Source organism: Engystomops pustulosus, chromosome 5 (genome assembly GCF_040894005.1).
Source record: "Engystomops pustulosus chromosome 5, aEngPut4.maternal, whole genome shotgun sequence".
NCBI lineage: Eukaryota > Metazoa > Chordata > Amphibia > Anura > Leptodactylidae > Engystomops > Engystomops pustulosus.
Window position 1 is genome coordinate 191430589 of NC_092415.1, and position 19589 is coordinate 191450177.

The 19589-nt window shown below is 42.9% G+C and overlaps 1 protein-coding gene across 1 annotated transcript; it reads right to left on the minus strand.

The window, feature by feature from the left end:
- Positions 1-875: 875 nt before the first annotated feature.
- On the minus strand, positions 876-13558 carry MSRB2 (methionine sulfoxide reductase B2). The gene is made up of 5 exons (XM_072154171.1): positions 13337-13558; positions 5753-5859; positions 5569-5645; positions 4508-4655; positions 876-4151 (listed from the first exon to the last, which is right to left on the minus strand). The coding sequence occupies exons 1-5, from the start codon at positions 13440-13442 to the stop codon at positions 4053-4055; spliced, it is 537 nt and encodes a 178-aa protein (XP_072010272.1). The 5' UTR covers positions 13443-13558; the 3' UTR covers positions 876-4052.
- Positions 13559-19589: the final 6031 nt, after the last annotated feature.

The following is a 19589-nucleotide window of genomic DNA, read 5'->3' on the forward strand; positions in this document are numbered from 1 at the left end:
TCGTTGCAACGCCACAGCCTTCCTTAGTATTGTTGCTGACCATGTCCATCCCTTTATGACCACAATGTACCCTGTAACATCTGATGGCTACTTTCAGCAGGATAATGCGCCATGTCATAAAGCTGGAATCATCTCAGACTGGTTTCTTGAACATGACAATGAGGTCACTGGACTCAAATGGCCTCCACAGTCACCAGATCTCAATCCAATAGAGCATCTTTGGGATGTGGTGGAACGGGAGATTCGCATCATGGATGTGCAGCCGACAAATCTGCGGCAACTGTGTGATGCCATCATGTCAATATGGACCAAAATCTCTGAGGAATTCTTCCAGCACCTTGTTGAATCTATGCCACGAAGAATTGAGGCAGTTCTGAAGGCAAAAGAGGGTCCAACCCGTTACTAGCATGGTGTACCTAATAAAGTGGCCGGTGAGTGTATACTGGACTTAATAACTTAAAAAGCAAGTGGAGCCCTGGGTAGCGCCAGTATCTACCACTATAGGTCACTGTATATGGGTTAATTGGATATACCTGTGTTTTGGATACTGTGTTTAACCCTTAGCTACTTCATTTGGACATTAAGGGAGGTGCATTGTACTGAGCTTTCTCAGCCGCGAGAAGCCATGAAATTCATTGGTGTAGTCCCCTAGATGTACGTATCCATGTCTGAACTGTGCCACTAAAACCACATGACATGTACAGTATAAAATGTATTGATTGTAGCTTTCTTCCCAAGCCGTGGCTTTATTTTACCCGTTCTATCTCATTGATTGAGGCCATACTCCACCATCGATAGCAAGCACCCAACAGACTGTACTAACCAGGAAAGCCTAACACAGCTGGGGTCATGAAGAAGTTGTTGAGCCTGATGACTACCTTCAGCACAGAATTTTAACTTTTACAATATGATCCAATGAAAGGCATATAATCACACAGAATAATACAACACACAATGTTACATTTGTATACTAAGAACTGGCAGTCAAGTAAAAGAAAATCTGTCAATTGTTAGGAGGCGACAGTGAATGCCCTGGAGGTCAACATGTGGCTGAAAAAGGAATCGCTTATAGCAGTAGGAAAAGACGGCTTTATTCTAGCAACAGCGCCACCGGTGTCCTTGTGTTGTATTCTGGTACTGGAGCAAGGCTGAGACTTAGCTGCAATACCACATACTACCTGAGAATAGGTGTGGGGCTGTTTATAGAAGAAAGAAGGAAGGTTCTTGGAATCCTACAACCATTCAATACCTGAAAAGACACATGAAGCGTTTTTTTTATGTAGACTTGGCTGGCCGGATGGTTTTAGGCAAAATTTATCAAAGGTGACGTTTTAAAAAGTTGCTGTCTCTCTCCAGTAAGGGGCGAGATAAACCCCCTTTTGCATTTAGCCACACCGCCTCGGTGAGAGAAGCGTTAAAAACGTATCTAAAACATTTACCAAATGCAGCACAAACTAAACCACAATTCGGGTCCATTTAGTAAATCTTCTCCATATTTATTGCACTAGATCAGTGATGGCGAACCTTTTAGAGACAGAGTGCCCAAACTGCAAACCAAAATCCACTTAATTACCGTTAAGTGCCAACATGGCATTTTAAGCTGCAACTTATTGCTACCTGTTCTTACACATCATTCAATCGTATCGGCCCCCTGAAGCCACCAATACAGTTGAAGGAAGGAGGACAAATTCAGATTCTCATTGTAGCTTCTCTCCAGGGTCTCTCTGTGCAGGAAGAATGGTGGGTCCAGCAGGAGGACCTCCAAAGATAATGCACTGCTGTCAACACCTGGGGCGGTGGCCTGAGTGCCCACAGAAAGGGCTCTGAGTGCCACCTCTGGCACCCGTGCCATAGGTTCGCCATCACTGCACTAGATGGTTCACAGAGGGAAAACACTTAAAGCAGCCTCGTGCACAAAACTTTTATGAGGCTTTTTTGGGAATTTGCAGGGGTTCTCCTCAGTTCCAGTAGCGGCTCCCTGCTGATTTTGATTCAATCAGACTAGAAGTGATGATGTCACCTAAAGTTGCAGGTGACCTCTGAGCCTATCCCTGACCTTTGTGGTCACACCGGAGGTCAGGGATTGGGGCAGACCTCAGATAAACTGGACAGATAGACAGAGAGCCGCTACTGGAAACTAGACAAGATCCTACAAAAGAGTTGAGTATATGTTTTTGCTGTTAGCAAGTGCTGCCATCACATGGTTTTTCTGAAAATCCTATTTTAGGAGGAAGAAGAGTATTTGGGTAAATGAAATCATTTTCAGGTTTTGAGTTGCGTTATCCAGGAGTATCTGACAATCCTGACCAGAATACATCTCTCTTTGGCTTCTCGTCCCTTTGATACAATCTGATCACAGATGGCAGAGTTTCATGCTTTGGATTTACATTAAACATTGGGGCATTGGGGTTCATTTACTAAGGGTCCGCCGGATACACTTTCGTCGGGTTTCCCGACGATTTCCGATGAATTGCTCTGAACGGATTTTGGTGCATCGGCACAGGCTTTCACGCAACAGAAATCGAGGGGTGTGGCCGTAGGACAACCCGATGGATTCGGAAAAACAGCGGAATTTAAAAACGTTTTGTGTCACAAGATCAAGCACTTACATGCACCGGGAAGAAGAAGGCGAACTCTGGCGGACCTCGGTGCAGCAGTGACACCTGCTGGATATCGGGAGCACAGACTTAGTGAATCCCGGACAAGGCGCCGTGGGATCGTGACTGGACCAGGTAAGTAAATCTGCCCTATGTTTAAAGGACAGTTACCATCAGATTATTGATGGTAGACTGTCCTCACAGCGGGTGGATGGATCAATTTTTCATTAACTCCAGTGAAAAGTTATTCCATAGAAAAGAAGTTTCTAAAAATATGTAAATGAGCCTGCAAATCTTGCGCATGTGCCCAAAAACTCTTTCCGGCCTCTGCCAGCCTTGCTGGAAGGACGCCTCACGCTTGCACGAGTTTTGCAGACAGCCGGACCAACGTCAACGTCGGGGAAGGGACCAGGGTTGCAAATAGAGTAGGAGGGGGCCAAATATTTTAGGAGACTGTGGAGATGTGAGGCTCTTAGGTGATGTCAGCCTGTGAAGGCTCATTTACGTATTTTTATAAACTTAATTTCTAAGGAATAATGAAGTAGGGCGGCATGGTGGCTTAGTGCTTAGCATTACAGCCTTGGGTTTAGGAAGAAGAAAACTTGTGCACCAGCAGATATGGCTCTGTCCTCCTGAGAACAAAGGGGTCAATTTGCATAAGGATCAAAATGGAAATTACTCTAAAATTACTGTATGTCTGTTAAACCTGCAAAGGCAAGGTTTTCCTTGTGGGGTCATTTAGGGGATCATAGTGTTGGGCAGCACGGTGGCTCAGTGGTTAGCACTACAGCCTTGCAGTGGCGGGGACATGGTCCCAAGGTCAACATCTGCAAAGAGTTTGTATGTTCTCTCCGTGTTTGCGTGGGTTTCCTCCAGTTTGCTCCCCACTCCAAACCATACTGGTAGGTTGATTAGTTTGGGAGCCCCATTGGATACAGGGACCTATCTGGCAAACTTGGTGCAGCGCTGCAGAATCTGTGTGCGCTATATAAATAAAGAATTATTATTATGTACTAGAGTTAATGAAAAATGGTTTCCTCCAACCCCAGACAGTCTGCCACCAGTAATCTGATGGTAGATGTCCTTTAAGTGATTTACTAAGATTCTCATCAAAGTCTGTGGTTTCCCACGGAGGTTACAGACCCGGACAACTGACACATGAGGAAATTCACAAATCATGCTAGATAGAGAACATAACAAAAAACATTTTTAAAAATGTCACAAACTTTTAGGCTTTCCATAAATACAAAAAATGTAATGACAAGTTCAATAAAAATACATTTTCTGGATTTCCAGAACTTGAATATTGATGGCTTATCTTTAGGATAGATGGTGCTTATAGGACTAGATCCCCACCATCTATATTGTGTATCCTGGGGATCGGCCAGTAATATTCCAGCCATGGAAACCCACTTTAAACTATCTTCCCATATTTCCCTAGTAGGTTGCTGGAGTTTAACATGGCTTGAAGGTGAGTGCAATACTGTTTATACAGAATCTCTGTCCAGAAGGTTCGGGGCCATCATCAAACACGTGACCGAGGTGAGCGTCACACTGAGGGAAAAGAGAGAAGAAGAACTCAGTAATAGCTCTTGAAAGGAATCTAAGATTTGTTAAAATTTTTGATATTGTCATTGATTTTTCTGGCCTGTGTCTGGGGTTTGGGTGCTGAGGAGCTCAAATTTCAAATTTTACACCTTTGTTTTAGCAGTTCATGAGGTCTTGAGCACCGAACCCTTACTGATAAAATAACTTGTAAATGTATACCTTTTTAGCTCCATCTAGTGGTGGCTGCAGGAAGCCATCATTTTATCATTTATCTATTTTATGCATAGGATCTGGAGATCTTTATGAGAAAATTCTGCTATAAAGCTATATAAAAAATTAATAACCAATCATCATAGATTTACCTCTTTGCAGATTACTTCTGTTCCTGCCCATCCTAAGGAGTTATCCGGCCGCCGTAATACATTTGTGTTGCTTTCATCATTCCCCGTCGTGCCATAGGCTTCCCAGAAAGAGGGCCAGCCTGTCCCAGAATTATACTTTGTCTCCGAACTACAAATAAGAAGCAACATACAAAGTCATCAAGTCACTTGTTCTACAGAAGAATCTATAGGAGATTTCTTTTAAAGGTAATGGCCGCCTATATAACCATTTATAGAAAATAGAATAAAAAATCTACAATAAAATAATCATACAATTATAGAATAAAAGTAAGACCCTTCTCTTCTTGATATCTGCTCGCATACACAATAAGTAGATACAAACTGATAACTTCCCACCTATGTGTACAGGAGGAAACCAACCATGTCAATGAGGTCAAAGATTTTTGGCCTATTTATTTCTTTTTAGTAGTCCCCAATGCCAGTGGAATATGTAGACAACATATGTACTAAATTAAGACCCTCAAGTCCAACCTATAATCCTACTATTGATCCAATGGAAGAGAAATACCCTATAAAGCTGATTACCCCAATTACCCCATAGTAGGGAAAAAACTCCAAATATGGCAGTCAAAAATAACCCCTGGACCAATGTCTCCTCACCCATAAATTAAACCGTCTTAAAGGGGATGGGGGTGGAGATTTAACAGTTTATCGTCATCATGTAGCAAAGGGATAGGATGTAGCCCCGCTCTCCAAGGGCCCAGGGTTTGTCTTTGTGTACAAGATACAGAGGAAGGGCCACAAAGCAGACTTCTGAATCAGGCTCCACTTACCCCTTAAAAAATATACATACAGTATATACACACCATATATACATACATACAGCTTATACACACATACATACAATACCATAAATACCCATGCATCATATGCACACATACAGCATATACACATCACATATGGACACACATTTAGAGCATATACACATCACAAATACAGCATATTCACACCAAATATCCCAGATGCTGGGGCCCCCTGACACTATGGGCCCCCTGTAGTTACGCCCCTGCAAACAATGTTACCTGAACAATGGAGTGTTGCAGCAGACACAGTGATACATCCCGTCTTCGGTATGGTTCAGGTAGATGCCACTGAAAGGCTAAAAAGATAGACATGATGTCACTATGATGTCACATCCATAACGTCCCTACCCCCAGGTGATGTCACCAGACTCCCCATATACTGCACACACTCTTATCCGCTCACCAGTTCTGTGCCCTTTTCCCTGGTCACATAGTATTGCTCTGGGGTGAGTTTCTCTTGCCAGTCGGTGGATACAACAGACTCGTCGTATCGCGTAAGAGACCCCAAACCTTAATATAAACAAAAAAAGTATAAAGAAAATCATCAGCAATCAGCAATGTGATGATGAGATGACTAGAGGGATCTTTACTATGGGTAAAAGGATCAGAGAGTAAATGCTGCACACCTGATAGACCCGCTGCCATGTAGAAGTGCCATCATCATTTTGATGCCAATGATGAATGACATCATCAGTGCCAGTATCTACAGGATCGTCAATCTTTTTATAACCAGGGCAAGGGCATTGTGATTTGGTAGCAGGACTATATATAGGACTGGGGCACTGTATTATTTTGGACACAGGGAATCATGGCGGATTCTGTGCTGATGGTGTTATGGGGCATTCCAGCTGAATTTCCTGAATTTTTCCGTTTTGCGCACACGATCGGATTTTGGCGTAATCTCAACGGCTTGCATGCAACGGAAATCGGGGACGTGGCTGTCGGAAAGTCTGACGGATTCAGAAAAACCACAGTATTTTTTTAAAAAAATGTGTCGCTTGACACGCACTTACATGCACCAGGAATAGGATGGTGAACTCCAGCAGACCTCGGCACAGCAGCGACACCTAGTGGACATCGGGCGCACTACCTTAGTGAATCGCCGGAAGACCCAAATCCTCATCGGAGAACGCGCCGCGTGATCGCGACAGCACCGGGTAAGTAAATCTGCCCCAGTATCTGTCACTGGGGACAAGATCAGCTAAATTCTTATGTGGTCACTGAATGGATTGATATTACTGTATATGTGATTATTATAGGGGCTTGTGGCTGACTCTGTAGCTGTGACTGTAATGGGAGTAGAGTGGATTTAATTTTAATGGGGTGGGGCTCTGACTATGACAGTCACAGATATGGGGGGACTGTGGCTGTGACATGGGGGTACACTTTTTTCCACTCATCAGGTTTCCACCATTAAACCTAAGTACAGGTTCCCACCGAAGTCTTGCTGTTTCCCATTCAGTTTTTATAATAAAAAATCCATAGCTCATATCTTTATTAAATCAGTTAAAAAATGTTCTTGTACCATGCCAGCAGAATTTTTTTTTTTTTTTAAATTTTTTTATTTATTATTCAATCACTGTACAATATATTAAAAAGTAGGTGCCATGTCCACGTACAATATCACCTTTCACAAAATAACTTTGTGCACGATATCACATTTCATACAGTAACTTTGTGCATAATATTACATTTCACACAGAACCCATTTAGATAATCTTATTATAAAGTAGAAGAGAGTAAATAAAAAAAGGAAAAGATTATATATTTTTATCCCCTCTTCCTCCCCCCACCCTACCCCCTTCTCCTGGCGACTGGTGACCACCATCTGATCCGTGGCTGTGAATATAATTGTAAGAGCATAAATGATGATGGTTGTTTATACTATACGGGACCTTCCACCCTCTTTACTTGGGCCTCGTTATGTTGTTACTCATTCGCTCTATTAAGCCAACTATCCCTCATTCCAGCTCTTATTACACCCTTTTCATATTCATCATATTTTTCTGCATAGAATAGAGTGTCAAGTCTTCCCTGCCAGTCCCTTACCCTAGGCGCCTCTTTATCTTTCCAATGTCTTAAAATTACTATTCTAGCCATCAGTAGTCCTTTCAGTACACTTGGGATACAACTTGCTGAACCTTCAATACCAATTTTCGTGCCTAGTATACAAGTCTGAACACCTAACGGAATTCCACAACTAAATACTCTCTGCAATTTATTCACAACATTAGTCCAGTACCGATGCAGCTTTGGACACCTCCACAGCATATGTACAAGGTCCGCATCCATCAAGTTGCATCTAGGGCACTTCTCTTCATTTTTTTTCCAGAAGTAATTTAGCCGCTTTGGAGACAAATGAGCTCTATGTACAATAAAGGTCTGGGATATAATATGGGACATATTCTTAATATTTTTACTAGTCATATACAGTGAGTCAACCCACTCCTCCTCCGTCAGGTCCGGTATGTCTTTCTGCCATTTTACGTAGCACTCCTTTGCCAGGAGCTCAATCTCACTTTTGGTCAGTAGTTTATATATTCTTGACATCAAACCCTTTCTGTACAAGGGGTCAAATATATCTCTCACAGGATGCTCTTCTTGCAAGAAATCCTTATCTTTTAAGCAGACACTGAATGCGCACCTGAGCTGGGTATAAAAGAACCAGTCCCTGACTCCCAGATCAAAATCTCGTTCCATTTTTTCAAATGACTTTAACCCATCCTCGTCTAGTACCTGGTGTACAAACAAAACCCCTTTCTCACTCCAAAAATTTATCGAATCCAAGTGCAGCGGATTCCATTTAGTAAATCCCCATAGTGGTGTCACACTTAAGTATCCCCTAACCCTTTTTTGATTTTTAACCCTATCCCACACCCATTGCATAAGTGTAAACAGCGGATGTCCTACCTTAGAGTCCAGCTTCAAAAAGACCGCTGTCTCTAATAAGCTCCATATATCAAAACTACTTAACCATCTATATTTATTTTTCAATGTAAATTTAACCATTACCCTATCATAATCTATTAAATTGTGCCATTGTGCAGCTTGCCAGCAGAATTAATCACAAGACATGTGTTTTCAATTCCGCAACAGCTCCCTCAGGAGAGGGGAATAAGAGAACCTTTGGCTGTGTGTTACTTGCTGAAGATAATTCCTAAGTGAGGGAGGAATGAGGGAGCTGGGGGAGACGTTGTCTGTGTGTGTCTTGCTAGCGAGAATTCCTGATTTAGGGAGGAATCAGGAGCTGATTAAGACGTTGGATGTGTGTGAGTCATTGAAAAAAAATTCCTGAGGGAGGGGGAAATGAGGAAACTGAGAGAGACGTTGGATGTGTGTGACTCATTGAAGAGAATTCCTGAGGGAGGGGAGAATGAGGGTGCTGAGGGAGACATTGTCTGTGTGTAACTTGCTGAAGAGAGTTCTTGAGGGAGGAATGAGGGAGTTGAGAGAGACATTGGCAGTGTGTGACTAGCTGAAGAGAATTCCTCAGAGAGGGGGGAATGAGGGTGCTGAGGGAGACATTGTCTGTGTGTAACTTGCTGAAGAGAGTTCTTGAGGGAGGAATGAGGGAGTTGAGAGAGACATTGGCAGTGTGTGACTAGCTGAAGAGAATTCCTCAGAGAGGGGGGAATGAGGGAGTTGAGAGAGACATAGGCAGTGTGTGACTAGCTGAAGAGAATTCCTCAGAGAGGGGGGAATGAGGATGCTGAGGGAGAGATTGTCTGTATGTAACTTGCTGAGGAGAGTTCTTGAGGGAGGGAGGAACGAGGGAGTTGAGGGAGACATTGGCTGTGTGTGACTAGCTGAAGAGAATTCCTAAGAGAGGATGGAATTTGGGAGCTGAGAAAGACATTGTAGGAAACAAAACATGCCCTTTGTGACTCAGTGAGTCTCCTGTAAAGGTACCAGCTATTTTTTGTAAAATGGATTTAGTAAAGATAAGAGCTAGGGATTTTTATAATTAAAACTGAAAGGGAAACGGAAAAAAGACATTAGGTGTAATGGTGAAAACCTTATGACAGGTTGCCTTTACAACACAAACAAGACAATGGGGGTCATTTACTAAGGGCCCGATTCGCGGTTTCCCGACGTGTTACCCGAATATTTCCGTTTTGCGCCGATTGTACCTGAAGTGCCCCGGGATTTTAGTGCACGCGATCGTATTGTGGCGCATCGGCGCTGGCATGCACGCGACGGAAATCGGGGGGCGTGGCCGAACGAAAACCCGACGTAATCGGAAAAAACGCCGCATTTAATAACCGAAAATGTGTCGCTTGGGTAGCGCTTACCTTCACCTGGTCCAGCTCGGTGTATTCCGGTGCGTTCAGATGCTTTTCAGCGCAGCAGCGCCACCTGGTGGACGGCGGAGCAACTACCTTCATAAATCCCGTCCGGACCCGAATCCTGTTCAGAGAACGCGTCGCTGGATCGCGAATGGGCCGGGTAAGTAAATCTGCCCCAATATCTGTTGCCCCAAACACTTTCCAAGATAAAATCTGAACAAATGGCTGATATTTGCTGATATTTCCTGATGAATCCCATCCTATAGATATATTCTGTATGGAGAGAACACATCGTAGACTCAGGTCACACTGGTGTCATATCACGATAGTGGAGTCTGACCAGAAATAGCTAGAGACGAGGTGTAAACATATCCAGTATCAGACCCAAGGTCAGGATTATTTATATCTACAAACTTCCCCCAAGTATTTACTGGAATCTCTCAAGGGACTTACAACCTCTTGGACCAAAACATAGAAAGTCATCATCTGGACTTTGGAACAATTCATCCAATCTGTGCAACGTCTTTCCTGGATTACTGCAGTCTCATAACATCACATACTGGGTCGGATCCTTAAAAACTCCCAGCGTTCAATGAACATGTTGGGATATGTAAATTTACAGCAGCTGGAGAGCCACATAATGTCCAATGTGAATAAGTGTATAGGGAAAGCCTGGAATACAGAGGACAGCACCACTCATGTCTATAGGCTGTGTCTGGTACTGCAGCTTATTACCTTAAAGGGGTTGTCCTCATAAGAAAGTATACGCTAACCTGTGGATAGGGTATAAATAATGATGACTGGGGGGGGGGAGGCGGGGTGCATCTGCTGGAACCCCCACTGATGTCATAATGGAGGACCAAAATTCCCTCTGCGCCAATGCGTAAGTGACCCTGGTGCTCCATTCACTTCTATGAATATTTGCAGCCAGGGAATGTCAGTGAATTAGAGAGAACATTAACTTTAATGTCTATAGGATATTCTGGTATTGCATTCAATAACTTAAAGGGGTTGGCCACTCTTTTGCATAAGTTGCTCATGTTCCGTTACAATACATCCTGGTGTTTAAGCCCTGAATGCTCATCAAGTGATTCAGCAGTCCGGCTACTTACTTTTGTGCTGTGAGCAGACTCTCTGTGATTCTTTGTTTACATGTCTGAGCTCTGTTGAATAGGAGCTGTAGCAGGAAAGTTATGACTCATCCCGCTCAACCCCTCCCCTCTTCCTGTCTCTGTCAGTGAGGATAGACTGTGAGAGAGGCACAGTGAGAGACACAATAAGGACGGACTAAAGCAGTTAGAGAGAGGAAGTTGTATATATAGACAGAGGGCAGCATGGGGAGAACAGGAAAAGGCTGAAGCTCTCGAAGGATGCAAAAGCACAGGTACATGTACATGCAGAAACATGTGTAATGGAACAGATTCACTCAAAAGTGACCAACCCCAGAAATTCAATACATCATGGACTGTAAGCTCTTGCGATCATGGCCCTCGTTCCTATCATTTCATCTGACCATGGTATTACCATGTCTGTATATGTCTCCCATGATCTGTACAGCGCTGCAGAATATGATGGCGCTATGGAAATAAAGATTTATTATCACACTATACTTAAAGGGGCACGTATTTCTGTAGGTAGCTGAGCTTACTCATAGAATATGAGTGGAGTATGTGAGACATAGCACATGTGAGGAATGCGGATGTACAGGAGACGGGAGATAGAAATACTAGGAGTCAGCTCAGGTCACGTCTTGCTGCGAGGCTGTAGATCTGCAGGGAGGCCACAGATAACATTATCAGGCCAGACCCAGACTACAGCTCATGGTTATGAATAAGCCTCCTGTCATAACTAATAGTGACAAGCAGGTATAAACAGAGGAGCGCCCCTTTAATTACATAAAGACACCCAAGGTCTTCTATTACAGTCATATGAGGTCAGCAATACAAGAATGTTCAGTAAAATGATCCTATAGTGACAGGACCGCACAAGTGGCTGTGCCAGGTACTGCAGCTCCATCCAGCGCCAGAGGTTTGTTACCAGCTATTTAAAGGGGACACATAAACACATGAACTATTCTCACTATGTTATAGAATGTCCTGGGAGGTTTTCATACTGAACACTGGATATGGATATTTGCCAGTCAGTAAGTGAGAACCTGGCAGCATGTTCCATTGTTTTTATGTGTATATTATGTGCAGACCGCACCCTCTGCTGCCAGGTAATATTTCACATCAATGCTGAACAAACACAATGATGAAATAATAATTCATTAGGAGGGGAACAATTCTTCTGGCAGCTGCTATGATCCACATTTGGACATGTTTATATCAGTTGCAAGCAGCATGTTATAGAGCAGAAGGAGCTAGGCAGATTGTGCATGTTGTCCTATCTGCAGGCAGAATGTTATAGAGTAGGAGGAGCTGAGCAGATTGTACATAGTGTCCTATCTGCAGGCAGCATGTTATAGAGCAGGAGGAGCTGGGCAGATTGTGCATAGTGTCCTATATGCAGGCAGCATGTTATAGAGCAGGAGGGGCTGAGCAGATTGTACATAGTGTCCTATCTGCAGGCAGCATGTTATAGAGAAGGAGGAGCTGAGCAGATTGTACATAGTGTCCTTTATGCAGGCAGCATGTTATAGAGCAAGAGTATCTGAGCAGATTGTACATAGTGTCCTATCTGCAGGCAGCATGTTATAGAGCAGGAGGGGCTGAGCAGATTGTACATAGTGTCCTTTATGCAGGCAGCATGTTATAGAGCAAGAGTATCTGAGCAGATTGTACATAGTGTTCTTTCTGCAGGCAGCATGTTATAGAGCAGGAGGGGCTGAGCAGATTGTACATAGTGTCCTATCTGCAGGCAGCATGTTATAGAGCAGGAGGAGCTGAGCAGATTGTACATAGTGTTCTATCTGCAGGCAGCATGTTATAGAGCAGAAGGAGCTGGGGAGATTGTGCATGTTTTCCTATCTGTGGGCAGTATGTTATAGAGCAGGACGAGCTGGGCATATTGTACATAGTGTCCTATATGCAGGCAGCATGTTATAGAGCAGGAGAAGCCACAGTATAAATGAAGGCATATAAACAAGTAGCACCCATACACTATCTCCATAAGACATGAACAGCTGCTGAGTTTTATGAGGCAGAACTGCTACATTTCACAAGCACAAGGTCAGTTGATATAAGGACCTTTCAATAATGAATCAATAATATCAATATGTGATTGTATCAGGTATATCTCATTGTAACGACCCCCAGTGCTATCAGTACAGCAGATACCTCTTCAACCATGACATTTCTTAATTAAAACCACAGGGTTTTTTAGGTTAATTAACCTTCTGGATGTAATTCCCTGGAAATGACCACAGATGGTGCAGAGACAGTGGAAATTTCCAGCCAATGTATATACACACATACAGCTCTGTGTGAGACTATCTAGGAAGGATGTTATCACAACCATAACATTACTGATACAATGTATACAATAGTAATAACAGAACAAACAGTGACGTGACATGTACATAGCAATGTCTGGGCTAGATCCTGCAGTATATACATCTGATATGATGAGGTGGAGTGTATATCACAGAGATGATCAATGCAAATGATACATACATTATATATATGTACAAAAAAAAAAACAATAACAACAACATTAGGAAGCACATTACATGCTACAAGGTAGCAGCTCCTGCAACTTACCAGCCTCTGAGTGCACCCTCCTGGTGCAGCACCCTGTATAGGTGACAGGTGGGAGCCTCCTCTGCCTCATGACAAGGATGCTGAAGCTCCTCAGTAATCTGGCCATGATGCAGAATAAGATAGAAGGAAACAGCAGAGCTGATTTGGGAGCATACACAGTGCTGCAGTGTCAGGATCACCCTGCAGAGATGTGTGAGCACAGCTCAGCTCTGCGCTCCTGTCACTCCCACTCTGATGTCATGCACACAGCAGTGTGGAGTCAGTGGGTTAAAGGGCACCCAGGATCCCCTCTCTGCATTCCTGTACCGTCTCTGTTTACAGGGATCAGCTAAGTTTTGGGTTGGGGGGGTGTATTACTATGAGTAGTAACATCCCCATGTTATTTATATCAATGGCAGACACTGTGCAGTGTGTACATGACACTGCCGCCTATAGGTCTCGTACATAGAGCTTACACTCTACGAAACAAGGAGATGAGTGATCCATCATCCAATATTCGATTTTTTCAAAAGATTCATTTCTAGTGCCGAAACAATATTGCGCTAATTGTCCTGGAATTTGGTCTATGACCCGCAGAATTTTTCATAAAAAGCACCTTTCATGTTTGTAAATTTTTTTATGAATTGTTTCACGCCCCCCGCCCTAAACTGCACAATTTTGAAAGATTTGTCTAAAGAAGGAGCGGATTAGGATGGCCATGGGCCCTGGGCTGTATGAAAATTGTGGGTCCCTTCTGTATACTTTTAGTTCTGCAGTTTGAGGACCTTTGGGGGACTTTCAAAATAAAGGACCCTTGTATACATATGTGTTGATGATTCATGGCCTTATTGAGGATTTCATGGCTGGGGGTCTTTCTCTTTAAATCTATACAGGGAAGTATCAAACTTAACAATTGATTCAGGTGATCATGGCCCCCCTAGAAACCTTGGGCCCAAATGATCAATATTATAATCCATTACTGGCTCAGAGTGAAACAGAAAAGATTTGGATTTGATTTATAACGACTCCACCAAGTAAAGGCGGCACAGTGGGTCAGTGGTTAGCATTACAGCCTTGCAGCGGGGACCTGGGTTTAAACCCAGGATCAACATCTGCAAAGAGTTTGTATGTTCTTTCTGGGTTTGGGTGGGTTTCCTCCGGGTCCTCCAGTTTCCTCCCACACTCCAAAAACATACTGGTAGGATAATCAGACTGTGAGCCCCAGTTGGACAGGGACTGTTCTGGAAAGCTCTGTACAGCGCTGCGTAATCTGTGTGCAATATATATAAATAAAGGAATTATTATTGTAATTATAAAGAACAGATTGGCTCATCTCTAGCATGAATAATAACACACACATGTCCCACCGAAGATCAAACATTGTGCCGCCCATCCATGACCATGTGTATATATTCACGCCAGCCTTTTTTTTAACTCAATGGATCTCCATACTGGATTTTAGGTAGGGGGCGTCTTGTTCAGATCCCCATCCCAATCTATGACACCATAATGGAGCATATAGATAAAAAATTACTTGATCAAAACAGCCTCCATAATCAAAAAGTATAACATGATGTTCCTGTTACTTTTCAAATAATAAGCCTTGTATTTATCTCCAACCCTACGCTCCCCTGTAGCTCCTCTCCCGTTGGCGCTGGCAGCCACATTGTGTGTAGGGACAGAAGACACACACTCTGGCCTGCAGATCACACAGGCAAGTCATGCTGCACCGCTCTGCCTATCAATTACGTTGGCGCCAATGTAATTGATTTTTCATGTAGTACAGACTTGCCAGCATACTACTGATGGCTGCCACCCCTAAAAGGCTCCGCAATCTGCCGCCTGAGGTGGGAACTTCATCCCGCCTCATGGCAGATGCGGCCCTGAGGACAGTGGGAGCGAATCTGTGGCACATGTGCCCGAGGTGTGACTCAGAGCCCTCTCTGTGCGCACCCAGAGTTCACCTTACAGGACATAAAGCCTCCTCCTGCAGACCCAGGACATGCCACATTCAGTGCTATTTTAAAGTAAAAAACGTCATGTGCTGCCTGGGACTGTAGGAGGAATGCGTAGCTATAGAGAGGGCTGGATTATCATTGGAGTTTCTGCACTGCGATTTATACTGTTCAGGTGGACCCTGGAGGGAAGATACACAGATAATCCAAATTTATTCTTCTTTCTTGTATTAACAACATCAGGACATCAATACGATTGAAAGATGTGGCAGAGGAGTTAGCAACAAGTTACTGCCGTGTTGGCACTTTGTGATAAATAAGTGGGTTTTGGCACTCAGACTCCGCAAGGTTCACCATCACTGATATAGGTCATGTAGAACATGTAAGACATATGATATAGGGTGTGTAAGGCATATAGGACATGTAGAACATATACGACATATTGAACATATAGGGCATGTAAGACATATGATATAGGGCAGTGGTGGCGAACCTATGGCACGGGTGCCAGAGGTGGCACTCAGAGCCCTTTCTGTGGGCACCCAGGCCTTCACCCCAACACAGAGTTTGCCAGCTAGGACTTAAGGCTTTCTCCTGCGGTCCAATACAGCCCAGAAAGTGCCATGCTCAGCGATATTTTAAAGCAACATCCTTGGCTGCTAGGACTACAGGAAGAGTGAGAAGTTGTGGATAGAGATGGATTGGCATTGGAGCTCCTGCTCTGGGTCCCCTGATTCTCTCTCTTCAGGGGACCCTGGAGGGAAGCTACAATTCTAATTTTTACTTTCTATTGTATTGGTGAATTCAGGAGGCCAATACGATCAAAACCTGTGATACAGTAAGAAGCCATAAGTTACTGCTTAAATTGTCATGTTGGCACTTTGCGACATATACGTGTGTTTTGGTTGTAGCTTGGGCACTCTATCTCCAAAAGGTTCGCCATCACTGATATAGGGTGTGTAAGGCATATAGGACATGTAGAACATATAGGACATGTAAGACATGTAGGAGATATAGGACATGGAGGAGATATAGAACATTTAGGACATGTAGGAGATATAGGGCATGATGAACATATAGGGCATGTTGAACATATTGAACATATAGGGCATGTAGGATATATAGGACATCGCACTTTGAGAACAGGTGATTGTTAGTGTCTTGAAGCCTCAGGAAAGTCGTCCAGAAAATAAGATGTTCATCAATAAAGTTTAAGAAACAGAAGAGAGCGACAGTGTCCAGGACAGGACGTGAGGTGTCGGCCCCTCCATGGAGACAGGACACGTCTCTGAGTAACTTGCAAATCTGGTTCAGGACATGTTGAATATATAGGTCATGTAGGACATATAGGTCATGTAGGACATATAGGACATGTAGGATATATAGGACATGTAGGACATATAGAACATATAGGACATACAGGACATGTAAGACATATAGGACATATAGGACATATGTAAGCAGCGAGCTGTATATAGCTTTATTCCGCTGTCTACAATGCACTCTGGGCGGTTATTGCTGCTTCTGGACATAAAAGAGAAGAACAATATTTGTTCTCAAAGATAAAAGGTTTTATTGTAGCTTCAAGTAACAAAGAGGATTTTTTTGTGATAAACATCATAGGAGTCAAAATGTTGAGAGCTGGGAGTAGTTGTGTTATCTGTACCCAGAGTATAGACAGTGCTATCTGCAGGACTGGCATGAGCAGATAGGGGAGAATTTTGGCCACGTTTGTGTTCAGATGTGACTGCAAAAAGAACTTTGAGTCCTGATATAAATCGCACTTTGGGAACAGGTGATTGTTAGTGACTTGGAGCCTCAGGAAAGTCGTCCAGAAAACAAGATGTTCATCAATAAGAGAGCCGGAGAAGAGAGCGACAGTGTCCAAGACAAGACGTGAGGTGTCGTCCTCTCCATGGAGACAGGACACGTCTCTGAGTAACTTGCAAATCTGGTTCAGTGGCTCTGCCAGTACCGGCTGTTACTACAGAACCACCAGACACAGGAACCGTGTCTGTGTATTAGAGACGGCACAATGGGGGTAATAAAGTGGTTGTCTGGGAGAGGTTTTACCTGGGAACAGCGCCACTTTTGTCATTTGGCTACATCTGGTATTACAGCTCATTTAAATTAAGGTGGTTTCTTAACTAAAAACTCCTCGTGATGTCCAATACCTGACTAAAACAGTTGTGATGTCACAGCAGATTGTAACCAAAATCATTTGAAGCAATTTCTCTTTGTAATTTCAGAAATGAGTACAGCAGGGGATAATAATAGTAGTAATTTACCGTATTAATTAAAACAGCTTCTCTGTGCCTTTTTTCTGCTTCTTTTTCCTGTAATGAGCAGTGTATCTGAAAGCCTATAGACCTCCCATCCACTTCAGACAGATAAGGAGGCTAATGATTAACTTTTCCCATACCTAGAGCATATTTCTCTTGATGATAGATTAGACTATCCTGGGATTGTCGGTAAGGAGTCAAGTCATTAGACACTTATCAGGTTCCTTTATTTCTCAGCTGTGGGTGGATACTGGACAGAAAGCTGAGTTACACAAACTGCTTAAAGGGGTTGGACACTTTACCTCATGTTTTTGTAATGTGTGTGTAAGTGTGGGGGGCAGGATATGAGGTAATTTACCAATATACATCTAGTAATAGTTCTGCTCCGCTTTCTTGATATGTAAAGTGAAGCCTCCGGTCTTTTACCTCATCAGCCAGAGATTCCTGTCCATAAAATGGCCGCAGATGAAGGGTCATGTGATCTCTAACAGTTAGAGATCACATGACCCTTCGTCTGCGTCCATTTTATGGACAGGAATTTCTGGCTGATGTGGTAAAAGACAGGAGACTTCACTTTACATATCAAGAAAGCGGAGCAGAATTATTACTAGATGTATATTGGTAAATTACCTCATATCCTGCCCCCACACTTACACACACATTACAAAAACATGAGGTAAAGTGGCCAACCCCTTTAAGGAAGAAAGGCACATGAAAAAAAAGACAATAAATTATATTAAAAAGTTATTGTCATCTGAACTATTCAATTGTAATTATTTTTTCAAAATCTAGTACCGATTTAAAGGGGTTTTCCCACAAATACAAGGTAGGCCCTATCCACAGAAAAAGTTAGGACCATTATCTGACAGAAAATTGTCACGTCACAGTAGTCCTCCATCTTGCTATGCCACAGTGGCTTCCTTCACAATAACATACAGAGCTTATCTGATTGAAAAAGTTGGGATGGCACAGCACACACTTGAGTGAAAACCACTTGTGATGACGTGTATTGTAATGTCACAGTAGATTACTTGTGATGTCATAGCTGCTTAACTGACAGAAAATTTTGATGTCACAACAGTTCACCTGCATGGAACTGTGTTGTTATGTCGCAGTGGCTTACTTCACTATAGCATACAGAGGGAGATTTATCATCAAGTGTCTGAGGTAAAACTTTTCTAGTTGCCCATTGAAACCAATCAGAGCTCAGTTTTAATTTTATAAACAGCTGTGGGAAAATATAAGCTGAGCTCTGATTGGTTGCTTTGGGCAACTAGAACAGTTCTGCTCTGAGAGACTGATGATAAGTCTACCCCATAGAGCTCATCTGACTGAAAAAGTTGTGATGTTATTGAAATTATCTCATGAAATATCAGCTGTGATGTCATGTGTGTATAGTTACACTTATCTGAGGGAAAATGTTTTGTTATGTCATAGCCCCTATTAGAGAAAACACCTTTTGTCCTGTAGCCATTTTATATCTATATAGTACAGTATTGTATTGCATCCTGTAGTATAATATGGTGTAGTATACAATACCACAATATGGCTGAACCTGTTTACACATCTGTTGTAGAGATTTGAGGTAGAAAACCTAGAAATCTGTTATGAGATATCAACAATATGATTCCCTGCCAGATACTCTGTCACTTCTATGCCCCGGAGTAAAGGTGCAGTATTCGGGCCTAGTATTTGGGTCTGAAGCTGCTCACGATGGCTCCGGTTTGACGACCTTTGAACACACATTACTAGTGCTTTTTCGTGAAAGTTTTCTTTACTCCACTACTGACTCTCATATACAGACACACCAAAAAACATTACAAAAACGTTTCATATGTGAGCCATACTGCCCCCAAAAATATTTGTTGTACAGAAAAATTTGCGCCTTTTATTTGGCAAAGCAAGTACAAGCAGTCCCCAGGTTACGTACAAGATAGGGTCTGTAGGTTTGTTCTTAAGTTGAATTTGTATGTAAGTCTGAACTGTATATTTTATACTTGTAACCCCAGACAAATTTTTTGGGTCTCTGTGACTATT

What these genes read in the sequence shown, in the direction of transcription:
- MSRB2 (XM_072154171.1), bottom strand. Translation starts at nt 13,442, where the DNA reads ATGGCCAGATTACTGAGGAGCTTCAGCATCCTTGTCATGAGGCAGAGG. An exon ending in GAGGGTGCACTCAGAGGCTG is followed by an intron (nt 5,860 to 13,336) that starts GTAAGTTGCAGG and finishes GTTTATATTAAG; the next exon opens with GTTTGGGGTCTCTTACGCGA. An exon ending in GGGAAAAGGGCACAGAACTG is followed by an intron (nt 5,646 to 5,752) that starts GTGAGCGGATAA and finishes CTATCTTTTTAG; the next exon opens with CCTTTCAGTGGCATCTACCT.